Here is a 20,027-nt window from a genome sequence, read left to right as displayed (position 1 = left end):
GCGGTTTCCCTGTGTCTGATGACATGATAGTACAAGGGTAAAGTCTTCAAGTTATAGGTGCGAATAACAATATACAGTGCCAATGTCTTATAGTTCAGCAGACTGTTACTAGTGTCCAACGGGTACTGAAGTAGAAGTAAGTCTCTTACCACAAAGCAAGTGTTAAGGGACTGGCCCGTCCCGTCCTTTCTCGTCCTTGGACAGCCTTAGACGGCCCGCCCTTTGCCCGGGCTTAGCCCCGGCCTTAGTCCCGCGCGCGTCCCGCGTGTTGATGAGTGCTGATGTAGTGATGAGAGTGGGCGGGAATAGACACCAGGTGCCCTGGGTTGTTGATGCGCGTTGCCTCCTGGTTCTCGTAGTCCCGGCCCCTGCAAGCGTGCTGATGAGGGTCCCTGGTTTCAGCTCCCGGTGGGTTTAGCAGGTATCAGACTCTCTGCCCCAGTGAAGGAAAGAAAGAAAAACGGCTGCGAGCGGCTCCCGCGGAGCGGGGGCCGCGAGCCGTAAATAGCCTGAAGCAGGGGGGCGGGAAGAGACACCAGGTGCGCTGGGTTGTTGATGCGCGTCGCCTCCTGGTTCTCGCAGTCCTGGCCCCTGCAAGCGTGCTTATGAGGATCCCTGGTTTCAGGTCCCGGTGGGTTTAGCAGGTATCAGACTCTCTGCCCCAGTGAAGGAAAGAAAGAAAAACGGTTGCGAGCGGCTCCCGCGGAGCGGGGGCCGCGAGCCGTAAATAGCCTGAAGCAGGGGGCGGGAAGAGACACCAGGTGCGCTGGGTGGTTGATGCGCGTTGCCTCCTGGTTCTCGCAGTCCCGGCCCCTGCAAGCGTGCTGATGAGGATCCCTGGTTCCAGCTCCCGGTGGGTTTAGCAGGTATCAGACTCTCTGCCCCAGTGAAGGAAAGAAAGAAAAACGGCTGCGAGCGGCTCCAGCGGAGCGGGGGCCGCGAGCCGTAAATAGCCTGAAGCAGGGGGGCGGGAAGAGACACCAGGTGCGCTGGGTTGTTGATGCGCGTTGCCTCCTGGTTCTCGCAGTCCTGGCCCCTGCAAGCGTGCTTATGAGGATCCCTGGTTTCAGGTCCCGGTGGGTTTAGCAGGTATCAGACTCTCTGCCCCAGTGAAGGAAAGAAAGAAAAACGGTTGCGAGCGGCTCCCGCGGAGCGGGGGCCGCGAGCCGTAAATAGCCTGAAGCAGCGGGGCGGGAAGAGACACCAGGTGCGCTGGGTTGTTGATACGCGTTGCCTCCTGGTTCTCACAGTCCCGGCCCCTGCAAGCATGCTGATGAGGATCCCTGGTTTCAGCTCCCGGTGGATTTAGCAGGTATCAGACTCTCTGCCCCAGTGAAGGAAAGAAAGAAAAACGGCTGCGAGCGGCTCCCGCGGAGCGGGGGCCGCGAGCCGTAAATAGCCTGAAGCAGGGGGCGGGAAGAGACACCAGGTGCGCTGGGTGGTTGATGCGCGTTGCCTCCTGGTTCTCGCAGTCCCGGCCCCTGCAAGCGTGCTGATGAGGATCCCTGCTTCCAGCTCCCGGTGGGTTTAGCAGGTATCAGACTCTCTGCCCCAGTGAAGGAAAGAAAGAAAAACGGCTGCGAGCGGCAATCACAGTGGCATTTCTAGAAGTGAATTGTAAGCGGGCTGCGGCAGAGGTCACAGATAAAATGGCAGCGTCATCCATAATACAAAGTGGGGGTGTGTGCAGTGCGCATGTGCGTGTGTGTATGAGAGATAAGAGGCCACTAGATAAGAGTTTTGCAATTTCAGCAAGCATCAGCCGAGTGCCGAAGCATATGTCACAGTGTGTTCCAATCACCCATGACTGTGAGAATGCTCTCTAGTTCTTGGACCTTGTTGGCATTGTAGTTATTTTCTTGCTTCATCTGAATAGCAGCTCTATGTTCGGGATGCAGCGCAGTGTCTCTGCCAACAGCTCGCTGGCAGTTAGTGGCTGCTCACATGACTGGAAGGTGGTGAGGCGGTCGCGCGGGGTTAGAGCAGGGGGTTAAAAAATAAGAAAGTAGAATTCTACGCAGGCCTGCTGCATTTGAAAGTCAAGTCCCAACCTCCATTTTAGGGGTAAGATTCAGCCTGGGATGTATCTCATCGTGAGCCTCAATCGTGATGAGGGTGACGTTAGTGTTGAGCTCTCCAGCTTAGGATAACGTGAGTAGGTGACTGTAGGCAGGGACCAGGAGGAACCCAGCAGCCGTGGCAGTGAGGGAGCAGCTGGTGTCTAACTTCGTACTCCGCTCCCTTCCGCATGCGCCACTGTGGGCGCGCTTTCCACAGGTGACGTGGAACAGAAAAGGACATCTTTCATTTCCATTGTAAACAGGCTGAGAGGGAGGGTGCTGCCGCCAACTAGGCGTGTACATTTGGAATTGCAATGACCCTGAATTGCATTTCCCATTCAGAGAACCCACGGGATGTAGGGGAGGGGAGAACAACTGCGATAATCACAAAACTACCTCCCTCCCAACAGGCAGCACACTCGTTCATAGACATGAACTAACATGCATTGCGCCCTCGACCCTTCGTAGGGATAGTATATATAACAAACAGCATCACATACATAAACACAGAAGGAAAATTCAGATGCCATTTCGCTTGCGGTAAATCACACGTATCTCTTGTATACGAAAAAAGGGATAACTAAGTAAAGGAATCACAAGCTTGTCCAGTGTTTGCTTAGGCGGAAAGGGAGCTACCACCTACTGATCAAAAGCTCTTAGAGAAATCTGTCTCACTCACTGAATGTCGCACACAGACCACATTTGAAAATACAAACACGTATGTTTTAGGGAAAACTGTGACCTTAATTTTCCTATGAATGTATGTCAAACCCTTACTGGGGTCCACGCCGCCTCCACTTCTGCCCGGGTCCTGCGCCCATGTTTTCCTGCTGCTTTCCTGCACAGGAACCAGGCATCCTCTGTCCCCTCCCATAAGCCAATCACAACGCTGCAATGACAGCGTTGTGATTGGTGCAGACAGTGCCCAGGTTGGCGCCTGCAGGGAGGTCATTTTCCTATGCAGCCTACGTAGAGAAAATGTAGAGTGTGCATGACTGGTTTGGTCGGCCCCAGAGGGCCGACCAAACAGTCAGGGCCCACAACAGTGGGAAACCACACCTCCCGGGCCTACCCACCTGCCTGCCTTCAACCAGGCATAGCCTCCCACCTGCCCTGTCTTCTGCTTTCTCACAGGGTGAGAAGCAGAATCATAAATGGTATTTAAAATACCATTTTATGTTTCTGCTTATCGCACTGCGAGAACCTCCTCTGCCCTAATGGAGTATTGGTGGGCATTTTAAAATACGCTCCTCTGCAGGGCCTTTGATTGTTTCTGTGGCCATGAATGGGCTGGAGCAGGGCTTTGACTCCATGTGTGCCAGTGGCCATGAATGGGCTGGAGCAGGGCTGTGACTCCATGTGTGCCAGTCGCATACTGCTTTGCATTGATTCAGAGCAGTACAAGCAGTTTGCTCTACCGTTGCAAACTCTCAGTGGAAGCAGTCTTGTTTTTCACGGTCACGCATCCTCTACTTGTAGCTAGTTGTAGCATCTTACCCAGCCCTGGAGCATGCAAATAGATTACGCCACACATGGGAGCTGCGGTTGAACGTGTCTTTGTTCTCCAACATTCATTCACGCACTACACATACTTCCCAGAACTACAGTCAACCGCATATCATGTGGTTCCTCTTCAGAGTCCGCCCAGAATCACAAGGGTCCTAGTACCTACATATGCTTCCCAGAATTCCTAGGTTGTGCACCCCCATCCTCCTTGGCAACCAGCTTCTCAGCTAACTGCAAACCTCCACCCCATGCAGCAAAGAACTGATTGAGGGGACTCGAGGGGAAAAAATATACAAACATTGGCAATTCGGTGTCTTTCCAAGTCGTGGCCTGGCAGGCGTATTGCTGGATTCAACATGGTCATGGTTAGTCTTCAGCTGGAGCACAGGCCCTGCAGCACAGAGATTAAAGATGGGGAGGCAGAAATTTCTAAATGGGGTTGACGGTTCTCCATGAGGGAGTGGAGACCATGTTCTTTGCCCCCTTTAGCCTGTGCCCCACCCCAGATTGGACCAGAGGATCATCATTCAGGGTCTAAATAATCCTGTAAACGCCTTCAGCTGTGTCTCACCTGCAGTGTCAGACTGGTCAATAGAGCTATCTGGTAGCGCCCAAAGGGCTGGTCTGACATATCAATGTGCAGGCTTTTTTTGGCTGTTTCTGGGCCTCTTTAATGGTCTGGTAGACCGGTTCTTTAGTGTTGTTATGGTATGGTGAACTGTTTTTTTTTACTGTTTATTCCTCTTTCTTGTGCTTGCCTGCTGCAAGCACAAATGTATGTAGTCTCCCATACCTAGCAAAACACCTATACTGCTTGCCTTTGCAACTTAAAAACTTCCTTGATTTGCAAATATGGGTCGCTTTTTAGGTCTCGGCTTCGAGACCAATTGCTGCCGAGTTGCTCTCAAGGGACACAGAGCGGTGGACAAGCCAACAAGGCTTTGTGGACGCGCTTAGCAGGCCAGCTGAAGGCACGCAGACACACACACACACACGTGCGTGCAGACACACACACGCGCACACACACACACATGCAGACACACACACACACAAACACACACATACACACACACACACGTACCAAGCCCCCCAAGTGCCACTTACCGCATCAGCGGCCTCAGCCGCCACTCCCGACTTCTGCTGCCACCTGCCGCCACTCCTGCTGCCACCGCTCCCGCCTCACGAGAAGCCGTTAGCGTGCACATCCCGAAACCGGAAGTTCGGGGGCGTGCACGCTCACGGCTTGTTTAGTCACTTCTCTTGTTATCAATGATGTCAAAGTCAGTGCGACATATTGCATCGAATCTACGAATTCGTTCACGCTATTACGAATTATCCAAACTAGAGGACTCTGTGCTGTGTTTCCCAATAGTCCACCCGGACACAGCTTCAAGTTCAGTGCTTTGTGGCAAGTTACCACAAAGCTCACGCTCACGCTCCAGTAAACAGACAACCGGTCGCACGCGAGCACGAGTCTCTCCCAGAGGCGGAGGCGAGCGAACCTGGGTCTGGGCGCCGCCAAGTCGGTCGTGCATACGCAGAGCGCACCGTGGCTCTTTCCTTCCCGTGTGTTTTAACAGGAAGGCGGACATGTTTGTCAGTTGGTGAGGACGCCTTCGTTCCCCTACAGGACAGTGACTGTCAGCCCCTCCCCAAGGACCTGGAGCAAAAACAACCCCAGCAGAAATCGGCTTCAACTTAGACAACGGGCCCAGGAGTTACGGCGGGCAACTGTTCAACACTTTCCCCTTCATGTCCCGCCACAGTGAACACAATTGACCCCCTCTGGGTGATGCATCCGTTCATCGACTGAACCAAGAGACAGAAAACAGTCGCCGCGGAACCACCATGTCAAGCACTGGGGAGAGCTTGGAGGCCCGCCTGGGGCGAATGGATGCCATGCTGCGGGACCCTGCCAGCCAAGTCAACACCGACTGTCTGCTGGTAAGTGACCGGGTGGAGTGCATATCTCAGCCGGGCGGTGGAGCCAAGGGGTGCCCGGCACAGAATATGGGCTGCACAGACCTGTACTTGCAGCTGACCTCGGCCTGTGGGTTTGCAAAGTGAAGTCTGTCCCCGAGAGCAGTTGGGCTGTTTACTTCAAGTTAGGGTTGCGGGCTCAGGCGACCCCTCACTTTGGCAATGCGCCAACTGTCAGTGCCTCTCCGGGGGCGGCCCAGTGTGTTCCCAGGCCAGCCCGCTGGATGACCGCTCCTGCCCGGTGCCGCCCCGGGGTGTGACAGGGCGAGCCCGGCACCTGCGGGCGGGGACTGTTTACCTGCCCCCAAGCCGTGCTGCAACTATTGGGAGCACCTATCAGGCTTTTCCATCGACTCGATGCGAGTTCTGTGTCTGCTGCTTATTTGGACTGTAATTATCAAACCGATCATTGTTTCTGCATAAAATTACCCTAAAAGGAAACGGTCCTCGCTAACCCCCTCCAAAAATGAAATCCGGACTCTGTCTCTAAGGCATCCCCTCCAGTTCCGTGTAGGTGTCACTAGAAACCGCTTCCAAACAGTTTGTTAGCAGTCCCTCTCCGCTCAGTACCCATCCCCTGTATCTATTTTCTTGGCAGAAGTTTCTGCTGTACGTATTTTCACGCAGCTCTTTAGTTAGGAAAAGGTTTGAGGCTTTTTTTACGCATACAGACAGAATATGTAACGCATTGTAGCATACTTTTTGTATAGTTCTTACTACCATTACGCTGGGCGCTGAGGATTATCCGCATGTGCTACATACAGGCTCCTGGTGTGTGTTAAATGTGTTTTCTTTGCTGTAAGCCTGTGCGAGAAGTGCTTCCACGTCATGCGCGAGGACCACCAAGGTGGAGTATGGTGTTATGGAACGCAGAGCTTAGCTGTATCGAGGATGAGGAAGTGAGGTTCACATTTTTTTGTAACTTACATTATGCTGGCGGCTTCGCAGGTCCTTTTATTGTGCGATCGATCCGATTTCACTTGAGCATCAGTCTCAGTTTTAATGGCTTTGTTGAACAAAAGGGCGTTATTCCTTAATACCTTGCTTAATCACTAGATCCATTTGTTACGGGCGCACAAAATGAATATATACACTGACTTTTTAACTGCTGCAAAGATCCTGTTAATCCTATGGCATGCATAATTCGTACTTATTTTCGGTTGATTGGTTGGTATAACACCGCATGTCCCTCCAAATGTCTTAATTCATTGGAACGGTTTTGTTATATTAAATGTCTGCATGGCACTGAATAGCAGGTGTTTTATTTTAATTTTAAATGTAGTAGTATGAATGACTCAAATCCTCTCTCTCTAATCTTTGTACTGTGGACTTTGGCTTAGGCCTGTGTAAGATTGAACTGCATGCGTTGTCGGGGTGCAAGAAGGATCACTGTAAGAGATTCAAGTAGGATTGTGTTAGGGTTATCAATAGTATGATAATTTCAGTCTCTCTACAGTTGCTCTTTAAATTTCACACGTTATTCCACTACTTGTTATTAAGGGTTGATAAATATGCATTCAGCCAAGTTATTTAGGATCAAAAGTGAATGAACTCTTGGAGGAAAAATCAATTATCTTGCCTCATGTTATGAGCCCAGTTATGTGCCAAGCACTACAGGCAATTGGAGGAGGGTTGGGGGGACTTGTGTTTTTCTTTCAATTCTGGTATATATAAGCCCACGTTACTCCTCGTTCTATTTACTTTGAGCCTGCACAGTGATGGCAAGGTTCCTAGATGTATGATTTTATAAAACTGGATCTCTGTCATCAACTTGAAACCATATTTTGAGTGCTGTCCCATTTGTAATAAGGCATATATAGCACTATAGCAATGGATCATGGTCCCATACTAGCTCTTTAACTGTGAAGTTTTGATCTGGGTTGTCTGTGGGTTATAAATGAGTAGGTTCTGCTTGAATTTAGTAATATATATTTTTTTCTGCTTAGGACTTTTTTTAGATGCTTTTGTACAGCAACTTCAAGCTTTTAGTTTTGTGCTTTGGGCTTCTTTTTAGGTCACGTCCTTGAGACCTATTGCTGCCAAGATGCCTGTCAAGGGAGACAGACCGGTGCACGAGCCGCATAGGGTGTGTGAACGCACTTCGCGTGCACGCACACACACACAGCGCTACTGAGGCCGGCCGAAGGCACGCACACACGCGCATACACAGACACACGCACATACACACGCGCGCACAGGCACACATACACACACACCGCCGCCGCCCCCCACGCACACACACTCACACACCGCCGCCCCCCCCCCACACGTGCACACACACACACACGCCGCCCCCCACCCCTCCCGATTAAGCCCCACTTACCGTATCAGCGGCCTCAGCCGCCACTCCTGACGTCTGCTGCCACCGCAGGGCTCTCCCTCAGACATGGGAGCCCCACATCACCACTGCTCCTGGGCCATCCACTCCATGGGCGCAGGCTTCTGGGCTTGTTGCAGAAGACGGAAGTCCCGCCCCACGACAGGCGTAACGCTCCCGAACTTCCTGTTTCGGGATTTGCAGGTGCACGCTCACGGCTTGTTCTTGTTTTTATCTCCTACCCACTCCCCTCTCAACCGTTCTTTCTACTTCCCCTTTGTTTTCTCTGTCCATGCTTTGCCCCCTTCTTTGTTATTCTCCCTTTCCGCCCTACTAACTGTTCTTTCTGCAGTTATGTCTCTCTCGTCCTTCCCTTCTCTCCCTTGTCCTCCTTTCTACTCTCTGTCCCTTTGTTTCTGCTTCCATCTGTCTTCGACAACTCTGTCTCTACCTTACTCTCCTTTCGTTCCTTTCTCATCTATGCCTTCCCTTTTCCTCTCTCCCTCACCTCTTTTCTCCGTCTTTCCCTCTGTCTTTTCTCTGCTACTTTACCATCCTCCCTCCCCTCTGTCTCCTTCTCCACTTTGCTGCTGCCCTCCCTCTGGTACACCGTCCCCTCGGCTCCCCACCGCTCCCGTGCGCACAGTTTGCCTGATTCCTGCTGGCCATTCGCAGAACAGGTTTTTTCATTTGCGAACGGGGAGAGATTCACAGCTACTTCTGTCACGCCCTTCTGGTTGGGTTTGTCATGCAAAATGAACCCAGCCAAAAACACTTCTCATTCCCAATGAAAACTAATTGGGATGCAAGGCCTTTGTAGTGCAATTATAGATGGAGACCAGGCTGCCGGAAGTGACTGCGGGTGAACAAAGTATCGTTTTAAGAGCCGGGAGAAGGGCCCCCTTCGAGCTGGTGACCCTGGGGGAGGGGTGTAGGATGGAGGGGGGAGGTGGCATGAGGAGCCGGATGCCCTGACGCCAGACATAAATTGTATTTATGTAATGCCAACCAGATGAGTGTTGGTAGGATAGCAAACAAGATCTTGTTTAGACCTGGGAATCTTGAGAGTTTGTCTGGGACCGGATGTGTGTGGCTTGCAACATGCACACAGTTCTCTGCAGCCAGGGCATTGACCCACGGAACTATCTTGTGTGTGGTGGAACTATTTTGTCGGCGCGCATACATTATTTGCAGGCCGGACAAGGGGGCGTCTGATGTATTCGCCCACCGCTCCTCCTTGAGGGCGACACACGCTGCAGGCGGTGGGTGAGCCCGCATCTTGAGTCAGGGAGTTGCACGCTTCTCTGTTTCGGTAAAAGGCAGATCAGGAGAAAGCGGGAGGGAAACCAGACAGGTTTGGCCTGCCTCCGGGAGTTTAGATGGCAGGCTGGAACAAACCCCCACCCCGTACACACCCACAGCCCGTGGAGGCATCGCTGCCGGCTACTGCACCCCGAAGAGCGCGCAGGAGATCCAATTGTTACAGCATCTCACTTTCAGATAAGTGAATCCAGGCCAATGCTTCCTTGCATTATAACACAGCCTGCATCCGGGAACAACCGGGAAGGTGATTTCGGAATTCGAAGGAGATTAACTCTATTTGTCAATTTACCATTTATGATGACTAATAAAGGGGAAAGAGATTAGGAAAGCTGATATATAGCACCGCATTTTACTAAAATCAGAAGGACTCTCCTTTCTAAATAGAGTTGGTGTGCATACATGTTTAGCCCTACTGCTCTCATAGCCAGCTATGTGTCTGCTTGTGCCGTATGGTGGCTCTGTAAGAATGAAGGGCCTTATTGGGGTTTTCTGATCCCTCTCCGTAATTTATCTCAAAGGGACAGAGATTTGCAGTTTGGTTTGACCTGCGATTGAAACTGCTCGCAAATTGGGTACTTCCTGCCCGGGTTAAACGAGAGGTACATTCGAGATGCGTCATGCACATGCACGGATGACATGAGACCTGAAGAAAACTGGATATTCGCATCTGGCAACTTTTTGTCCGGTAGGGGTCGCTATTGGAATACACAAAGACATCTTCAACCTCTTTCATCAACTGAAAGCTTCCCCATTCCTAGCTAAAGTGGACACCCCCAGTAAACAGTACGTCCATTTATATCGACATCACAGGCCAATACTACCCAAGTCACTCTTTGGACTTTCATGTACGTCTCAGTCATTGGTTGAAGTGCTACCACAAGTTACAATGGCGTTTTGATCTAAAGGCTTTTTTTTTCCAAATTCAGTATTGGGATTTAGCCAGTCAGGGATGTTGTTTTTCTCTTATTAATTGAAACGTAGTCTGTGCTGTGGACAGCACACCCTTAAAGTAAATCAATGTTGCTAGTTCCGGTGATGAATGAGTTTCTACGCGGTGGGGCTGGCGATTCATCATCATTGGTTCGGTTTGGTAGGAGGGACATTCTCTCCTTTGCAAGGACTGGGTGACCCTTGACTCTCCATCTCACAGTGGTTTGAGCTTTGAGCTCTCCCTTCCGGGTTTTCCACATCCACCACCACCACATCCTCCACCGCCACATCCACCACCACCACATCCTCCACCACCACCACATCCTCCACCACCACCACATCCACCACCATCACATCCACCATCACATCCACCACCACCACATCCACCACAAACACATCCTCCACCACCACATCCACCACCACCACATCCTCCACCACCACCACATCCTCCACCACCACCACATCCTCCACCACCATCACATCCTCCACCACCACATCCTCCACCACCACATCCACCACCACCACATCCACCACCACCACATCCACCATCACCACATCCACCATCACATCCACCTCCACCACCACATCCACCACCACCACATCCACCACCGCCACATCCATCACACCCACACCCACCACATCCACCCACCACCGCCACATCCACCACCACCACATCCACATCCACCACATCCTCCACCACCACTTCCTCCACCACCACATCCACCACCATCACATCCACCACATCCACCACCACCACATTCACCACCACCACATTCACCACCACCACATTCACCACCACATTCACCACCACCACATCTATGTGTGTGTCTGTGTGTGTGTGTGGGTGGGTGCAAATGCAATAGGTCTCGCATTTGCGAGAGATTAAGCTATCGCCATTGTAAATGACAATGCCATTTATTTATCTGTTTTCAAAACCAACACATAAATAAAACATTTGTCATTTATAATGCCAATAGCTCTAACTTTTGAAAAGGCGAGACCGTTGCATTGTAAATGCTTGTTTAGCTATAAAATTCGCTCAAAGGGGCCACTTTTCATTTGATGCGCAGGCCTATTTTCCACCCCAGTAACGCCCTCCTAAATTGCCAAGTCGAGACATACAACCACCCAGAGGATGCATGGGAGGAATGAAAAGGTCTTGCTATGGCGGGCTTTCCTTCCTCTTTTTAGGCCCTTAACTGAGGAATAAACTCCCTTTGACACTGTGTCAAAACAAAAATCACTTGGCTTTTAGGAAGGTTATTGTGAGAAGGTGGCCTGATATGCAGTGCTCACTATTCTAGTGATCACTATGTATCAGTCCAACAACCCTTATTGATGATTGGTTGTAAGTCAACCTTATAGACCAGCTATCCTAGTAGCGTGGATACGAGCAGTCTAGGGCTAAAGACTCGAGAGGGCGTGTTAAGCCAGCTGTTATACCATCACATATACCCCTTGAACACCAAGTGAAAGGACACTACACAAGTGTTATGAAAATAAACAGTGTATTTATTAGAATCATAACAGCCCTGTACTCTTTATGAGGACAGGGTACTAAGCACAAAACAAAACTCTTACGAGAATACTTAAGTTAGCACAGTATATACAAATGCCCGAGGGGCACGGAAAACCATATACTCTGAAAGTGGAATGCGAAATTACTAGCAGGTAAGTACAGTACTAATAGGCTTTGGAATCGCTAGGACTTGGCTATAGAATTACGTCTAGGAAGCCTAGGGGACTCGGGTGCAGAGTGTGCACTCTCACGCGTGATGCGGGACAAAGTCTATGGTAGCTAGATTTCACAAAGTTAGTGTTCACGGGCGAACCCGACCTGGTAGGAGGAAAACGAAAGTGGATTCTGACCCTTGGATAGTGAGGCTATGCTGGGGCACCGAAATGCCGAAGTTACCTAGCCCAGGGGCTGCAGCTGCATAGGTCTCAAAAGACGTCGGGAATCCTCGTAGACGGACCAGGAGCCTGGAAGGAAGATGCTGGCAGGCGACCAGTGAAGAGAGTTCGAAGTGATCCAAGCCTGGATCTTGAAGATAGATGACACCTGAAAGCAGAGGGGACCAAGTTCGTGACTACTAGCCAGTAGTCAGGTGGCACCAGGAGGGCACCGGATGGTAGTCACCTCGACTAGGTGAGTGGGCGACGCTGTGCTCTGCAGATCTCACGGACCAGGAGGCGTTGTCGGCGACCAGGATGGAGGAGCGAGCTGTCCCACGATGGATAAAGCTGTCGGCGTCGCTGGACCCAGGATTGGGCAACAAAGCCTTGGCTAATTCAAGCCCACGCGGTGGACCTAAAATGGCGTCTTGAGTGGACCAGGAGGGTCCGGGGTGCTCCTCTTTTGGAAAGGGAGCAAGGGCCAGTCTGGAGCAACCAGACCAGCAGCAGTGATGTCGTTGGGCGTCGTTAAGAAGGCCACAAGCCAGCGGGCTAGTAGCCAAACAACGCGGAGAGCAGCAAAAAGCAGAAGGGCCCCACGCAGATCGTGGAGATGCTGGGAGGCTGTACTTCGGTGCTGGAGCTGCTCAGGGTCGGGGCTTCTCGGACCCCAAAGCACTCACCAGAGGATCCCTCGGCGGTCGTGCTGGAAAGAAGTCGTGCAGTCTTGAAGATGGCCGGTCCCTCGAGGTCTCGTCGCACCCACGGTTCTCAGCTTAGCTGTAGAGGTGAGTAGAGGTCAGAGGTGCCAGGGAAGCCGGTTCTCGTCGAGCTGGGCAGTCGGATTCCGGAGGAAGGACTTGCAGCAGACCGCAGTGTTCTTAAGATGGTGCCTGCGGATGCAGGGTGACTACTCCTTAGTCACAAGGGAGAATCTTGAAGAAGAAATCTTGAAGTCCTTTCGTAGAAAGTCGTGTCTTGATTCCAAAGATGATCTAATTTGGAAGGGTCCCCGCTCCTGCCTTTATTCTAAACAAAGGGGTGGGTACGCGACTAGGTCCTGCCCTAGGGGTGGGTCCAGGAAGGGGGGTGGTTACACCCCTTCTCCCATGCCGGACTTTCCCCAGGCCAGGGGCTGGTGTGCCCCTGGAACTGGTTCTAGCCGGCAGATGCGTAGTGAGCACCGGGGTGCCACTCAGCAGTCACCTTCCTGTAAAGCCCTGCCTACCCAGGATACACAAAACCCTGTCTGGGATGGTGCTAGCACCGCCCCTGACAGGAAACCCTTTGTCCAAGCTCTCCTCGCTGGAAGGACTCCCAGCAGCAGGAGGTCAGACTCGTGTCTGTGGTGGCAGCGTCCATTTTGTGGAGCTGAGGCTTCGCTTAACTTTAACCGGGGTTCACAGTTACATACATGTCGTGTCCCTCTAGAAGGGTGGAATGCTAACCCCGTCGCCAGAATTGGCGAGGGGTTAGTATTCCAATTCGTATGACACCTTACTCGACATGTTTTGACAAAGCAATACCAAAGATAGCATTTAACCGCGAGGATTATAATGCACTTAAGAGTATATGGTATGCGTTATCATGGAACAGCTATTAGGACTTGGTTCCGCAAGCTGCAAACGGGCTCAGCTCCTGCCAGAGCACCATTTCACACGATTCCAAGCACTCTGCCTTCAGGATTGTCAAGGCCTGCCATAGGAGTGACTGATAGGAATCTGTGTGTCCATTTTTAGGGTTAGATATAGGTATACTATATCTACAGCAAAGGGTGATTACACCACCTTGCCCCAGCTGTCGTGCAGCCAGTTGTGTCAGATTTAGATGGCCATCCAGGGGTGGCATAATACATGCTTCAGCCCCTGGTAGGCCCTGGGTACACCTATGCCCTGAGTTACAGGGTCTGATAAGGTGGCCCAGTTCCAATTGGATAATGCACCTAAGGTACACATGTCAATTTAGTGAGAGAACAGCTAGGCTGTGGGTCTGATTGGCAGGCCCACAGCCAGGGAAAGTCGTAAGCCAGTGAAACAAAAGCAAACAAAAGCAAAAAATCTGGGTGATCATAGGATTGCAGACCCTACTCTCCTACAGTTGTTAAGACATCTGAAATAGCGTCCGCCTTTCCCCCAGAGCCCCAGAGCACCTCCTAATTAGGTTGGATAGAGAAATGCGGAGGGGTGGAGGCATAGCAATTGCGGCTAAAGCCCCAATAGAGATTAAGCTACTGGAATCTTTCTCCAGCCCCACGGCGGAAATCATGATAGTGAATATCAAAATTTCCAGTTCTGAAAATTGGCGAGGAGCTTTAGTTTATAGGCCCCCGGGTCTCAAAACCGAATTTTTCAACCATCTACTAGAAACTATAGTCTCCCATGCACTGGCTACGGAAAATTTCATCCTGCTCGGGGATTTTAACTATCATGCCGAACTCTCCTCTGACCCCGAAACCTGTCACTTAATTAGAACAATGGACAGCCTTGGTCTAATCCAAAGAGTAACTGGCCCGACTCATCGAGCGGGTCATACTCTGGATTTAATTTTTACCAGCTCTCCTAAATTGAGCAACGAAGACCCTCTCCCTATGATTTGGACCGACCATTATCTTATAAAGTTCAGTCTTCCCAGCCAGGCCTCAACCAAATTAATAAGCAAAAAAAGAGTGCTTATACGACCCTGGCGTAAACTTACACCTGAAGGCTTTCTGACTCATTTAAAACCTTTAAAAAATCAGGCTCTTCCATTGGAACAAAGGGTAACTAACTTGGAGACCTCAATTATACAAACTTTAGACGTGATTATTCCTGAAACTAACGTTAAAGCTAAATCTGTGGCCTCCCCGTGGTTCACGACCGCCTTAAAAACAGATAAGCAAGCCAGCAGAGTAGCTGAACGCAACTGGCGGAAAACAAAAATGAAAGAGGATAGAACCAAGTATAAGTTACTGCATTCATGTTATGTAAAAAACATTAAAACGGCGAAGAAGACATACTTAACCCTGCGTATTAACAATTCGGCTAATTCTAGTAAAGAATTATATAAAATATTAAAAGAATTTACTTCCCCTCGTGCCGAACAGTCTCTCTTTAGTCCCTCCCAAAAATGGGTAGAGTCGATGTCCGAGTTCTTTGACAATAACATTAAATTAATCTATTTCTCCTTTCATAATACGGACCGAGATCATCCTCAGCAAAATAATAGCCTGATGTTCTCTCTCCCCTTGGCTGACTGCAAGGAATTGTCCTATTTGTCTGAATTCGATCCGATTACAGTCACTGAAACACTGGAGGGCTTAAGTAAAATAAAATCCGGATCCCCTATGGACCCTTTCCCTCTGCGCGTTGCGATAAAATTATGCCACTGCTAACTAACTCCCTTACTGCAATTTCAACACCTCACTTGAACAAGCCATTGTACCATCCAAATGGAAACATGCACAAGTAAAGCCGATTCTTAAGAAACCTTCTGATGACCCTACATTATCATCTCATTACCGGCCTATTTCTTTGCTACCCTTCTTTGGGAAAGTGCTGGAATATCTAGTAAACAAACGGCTTACAGCTTTTACAGAGGCCCACGGAGTCCTGGATCCTTCCCAATCTGGTTTCCGTGCTGCCAATAGCACGGAGACAGCTGTCGTCGAGATTGTGGATAACATCAGGCTCGCCGTGGACAGAGGCAAATCAGCTAATTTCATCCTCCTGGACCTCTCCGCGGCATTTGATACCATCTCCCACAGCATTTTGAAACATCGTCTGTGGGAGATAGGTATCGGAGGAGGGGCCCTTGGTTGGATTGAAAACTATCTGACTGATCGCCTCACCACCGTTCGAGTCAACACTCTGGTCTCCAGTAGTCATCCTGTAACGGTGGGGGTACCCCAGGGGTCAATCTTAAGCCCTTTACAATTTAATTTGTATCTAACCCCATTGGCGAAAATCATCAACTCCTTTGGCTTTGAAACTGTGTCATACGCCGACGATACCCAGCTGCTTATCACCTGCGGCGTGGATCTCGTCGGCACACACTCACGTTTTAAAAATTGCATGGTTGAGATAAGCAGTTGGATGAGGAACAACAAACTCCAATTGAACGCTAGTAAGACTGAGATAATTTTTTTCAGTTTTCAGTAAAGCAGAGAAATGCTGGACTCAAGAGTGGTGGCCATCGGAATTGGGTGTATGTCCCTAAATCTGCAGTTCATAACTTGGGAATAATAATTGACTGTACCTTGTCTATGAAAAACCACATTGCTAAGCAGGGACTTGCTATGGAATAATGTGCAGTCTTAGGAAGATCTTTAGGTGGCTTCCTATAGAAGGTAGAAAACCCTTGGTACATGGCCTGATCATTAGCCATCTTGATTATGGCAATGCCATTCCCGCTGGACTGAATAAGGATTTGCTGGCAAAGCTGCAGACCGTCCAGAATGCAGCGGCCAGACTAGTCCTGGACCTGCCTCCTAGAACTGCCTCTGCGCCATGTTTGAAAAAGCTCCATTGGCTTCCCATCCGTCAGAGAAGCCATTTTAAGATCCTGAGTATAACACACAACTCTCTGTATAATAATGGGCCCAAATATCTAAAAAAAAAACTTAATTGGTATGTCCCCAAAAGATCCTTAAGGTCCAGTAACAAATCATTTTTGACCCAACCGCGTGTCCGTACCTCCAGATACGGTCAGCAATCTTTTTCTTATCTTGCCCCTTTTCTCTGGAACAAACTGCCTCCCCACCTCCTATCCATTGCTGAACACAAGCAATTTCGTAAATCTTTAAAAACCTGGCTCTTCCCTAAGTAGTTGTTTTTATTCTGGTCTAGCCCCTCATATGATCAATTGTTTTTTATGCTGCAAGCGCCTTGAGACCTTGCGGTGATAAGTTGCGCTACATAAAAACTTTTGACATGACATGACATGACATTTGTTTTTAGGTAGGCAGTACTTTGTTAAATTGAGTCTCTCCAGCTCCTTCTCTGATTATCTTCAGTGCCAAGAAGGCACTAAGGCTCTCATTGCGGATTGGGGTATTTCACCTAAAGCGATAACTCAGCATGAAGTCTACCTGGACCTGGAGGTATTGGTTCTGCACACTCTGAACTCGATAATTTCTGATCTGGAGACACCAGGCCTGGCTTTCTTGCTGCAGGGCTAGGGGCTACAGACACCAGCCCCACCCAAGTGCTGCAGCAGCAAGGGGCGAGCACACAAGGCTCCCCCGAGGCAGGCGGTGCAAACTTGCACCCCCACAATATCCAATACCCCAACCAGCTGACACCTGCTCGAAAAAGTAAAAAAAATGTCAGCAGTGTTATAGCAGGAATCAGAAACAACTGCCCCATAAAGGATCTGGTCACACCAGGCCTGGGCTGTTATTCTCTATTTTGGGGAATAAACGTGCAATTGCCAGAATTTGGTGCGGGATACCGCCTGGATTCAGAGATTCTGGTCCCCCCAGTATTCCATCACACAATTACAGCCAATTTGTGATGAGGGATTATAAGGTGAACACTGCCTTCTAAATAAATAAATCAAACCACACTGACACAAGTCAAGCTTTGGGCCAGAACACGACCAGGATCATGAAGAAAGGTGAATATGGGTGGGTGCTTTGTTCTGCCTAGGTTGGCAATGCACACACGTGTGGACAGAACACCATAGTGATACTAAATGGCAAATAAAGGGATCTTACCTGTCTACAGACCCTAGACTTCTCCAGCAGATACTGCTCAATCTTTGCCCCTTCAATGGCTCCTTTTTTGTTGAAATGGATATCGATGTATTTACCAAAGCGGCTGGAGTTATCATTGCGAATAGTCTTTGCGTTGCCAAAAGCTGAAAAAAAAACATGACAAACAGACACGAGGGACCATCATCTGATTGAAATAATCACTGTTTTCGTTAAATTTAGCAGTGATTGATAAAGAAGTCAGGCAATCCTAAATTTAAAGCAACTGGCCAGTAGCTGAAAAGCAAATTTTGTCAATATGACATTGCAGCTACGCATTTTGAGTACAACAAGCTTCAGAAAACTAGAAACCAATTGTTGGTCAGTGTTGTGAATGATTAAAGTAAAGTTTCATTAACATGAAGTCACACTTAAATGCTTACAGTGCTTGTCAATGCCCTTAAGAATCTTGGGCATGTTTCAAGGGCGGCTCCTCCACCAGGGCAGAGGAGCATCGCCCCATTGCATTCTCGCAGTGCTAGAAGCAGAACCATAAAATGGTAAAACTACCATTTTATGTCCCTGCTTCTCTCACTGAGATAAAACAGAAGCGTTTGATTGGGGGCGGGGGGTCTGGTCTAGGGCAGGGGAGGAGAGGAGAGGCTTGACCACTGCTGAGGGCGATGACTGTTGGGTTGGCCCTCTGGGGCCGACCAAACCAATCATGCACACTTTGCCTTTTCTCCATGTTGGCCGCCTGCAGCCTCCATGGAGAAAATGGCCTCCCCTTAGGCTCTTGGCTGCTGGACGTCCCGACCAATCACAACTCTGCCATTGCAGAATTGTGATTCGCTTAGGGGAGGGAAGCGAGGTTGCCTGCTTCCTGTTTCTGCCCGAGGCAGCAGCCCAGGGGCGTAACACAGGCCCCTGCAGCCCCCGCAGTGCGGGGGGGGCCCTCACCCTCCAGGGGGCCCCGTCAGCACCGCACTTCTGCTGGGGAGCTCTAGATTAAGTCCGGAGGGGGCCCCTTCATGTACCCTGCAGGGGGGCCCCCTCAAGGTTCGTTACGCCACTGCAGCAGCCCAGGAGAGCAGGACAATGCAGGACCCGCGGACAGGTACGTTTAAAAAATTTATTAGACCCCCCCTGACGTGTGTTAGCATGAAAAACAGTAGTAAAATACAGTCGCCATCTGCCATTCTCTAAATTTCGATTCACTTACTGCTCTGCCTATTAAACATTTGTCTTGTATTTCAGTTCTTTTCATTTGTCGGAAATGTTGATAAACCTTATCAGTATCCCTTGAATAAGCCAAAATAATTTTATTATTTCATAAAATAAGTAAAAAAATGTTTCAATTATAACAATTAACCTTATGCTTTTAAGAAAATAAGTTTTGTATACCTCTTGAAGATGGAGGTAGCAGTACGTACCCTTTCTAAGTTCTCCATGCTTGGTGTGTGCAGTGTCAATCTTAGAGAAGGAAGGCGAGGGAGTCTGCAGAACTCAGCATGGGACAGTTTTAGGCCTGACTTAAAAGTGTAATTGCTTGCATGACCTATTGTTACAAATTTTTTAATAAACATAGAGAATGCTTTGCCTCAACGCAGAGGACTATACTTTCACCGTTCTCACCTCATGCTATTCGCTACTTGGTGAATCGTTCCACCATCTAAGAAGTGCTTCCACTATAATGCACAGGGGACTCTTTTACATTTGAAAAGTGCAAGTGATCATCACACTGCATGAAAAACTCAATTCTTTATTTTCCAGATGCATTTTATACAGAAATCAATCATTTTGCTACTTTTTCCCAGCACTGCCAAAGCCAAGAGGGTTGACTTGAATGTGATAAACAGAGCTTGTACATGCACCGCATATAAATTGAATTTGTGAACGTCTGTATTTATTTAATGTGGAGAGAAAGCACTATATGTTCAGCTACCTACTAAATCAACCCAACCTGGCCTCAAAAGGGAATCCTTCCTATTTATAAGAGGACTCACCCACTAGAACTAACTATTGACATGCTTCATTGTTGAGTCCTCACCCAGAACACCTATTTGTTTGGATGGGTTCGACCTTAAACAAAAGGGAAATTGTATTAGAGTTACTTTTGGCTGTGGGATATGTGCTAAACATAAAATTGTCTTGAGTCCCCTCTGCACAATTAAATCTGCTTCAGGATGCACAGACAAGATTAAAAACAAGGATGATGACTATGGGGAAAAATAATGATTCAAGAAAAGGGTCTACATGTTTCATCCAATATTGTTCAGCCAAAGAGGGTCTTGTGACTTTCTTCAGGGCCTGTAATAGCAAATTCCTGTGTTTATATGACAGGATC

At 49.3% G+C, this 20,027-nt stretch overlaps 1 protein-coding gene across 1 annotated transcript in view; it reads right to left on the bottom strand.

Moving 5' to 3' along the window:
• MYO7A (myosin VIIA) overlaps positions 1-20,027 on the bottom strand; it is a 778,803-nt gene that overhangs the window by 362,818 nt on the left and 395,958 nt on the right. Inside the window, exon 7 of the mRNA XM_086933887.1 lies at positions 17,705-17,847. Coding sequence (XP_086790013.1) covers positions 17,705-17,847 — 143 coding nt within the window. The remainder of the gene's footprint in view (positions 1-17,704; positions 17,848-20,027) is intronic.

Source organism: Lissotriton vulgaris, chromosome 8, assembly GCF_964263255.1.
Source record: "Lissotriton vulgaris chromosome 8, aLisVul1.2, whole genome shotgun sequence".
In the NCBI taxonomy this organism is placed as follows: domain Eukaryota; kingdom Metazoa; phylum Chordata; class Amphibia; order Caudata; family Salamandridae; genus Lissotriton; species Lissotriton vulgaris.
Note: the sequence above shows the minus strand (reverse complement) of the source record. Positions and strands in the feature narration are given on the sequence as shown.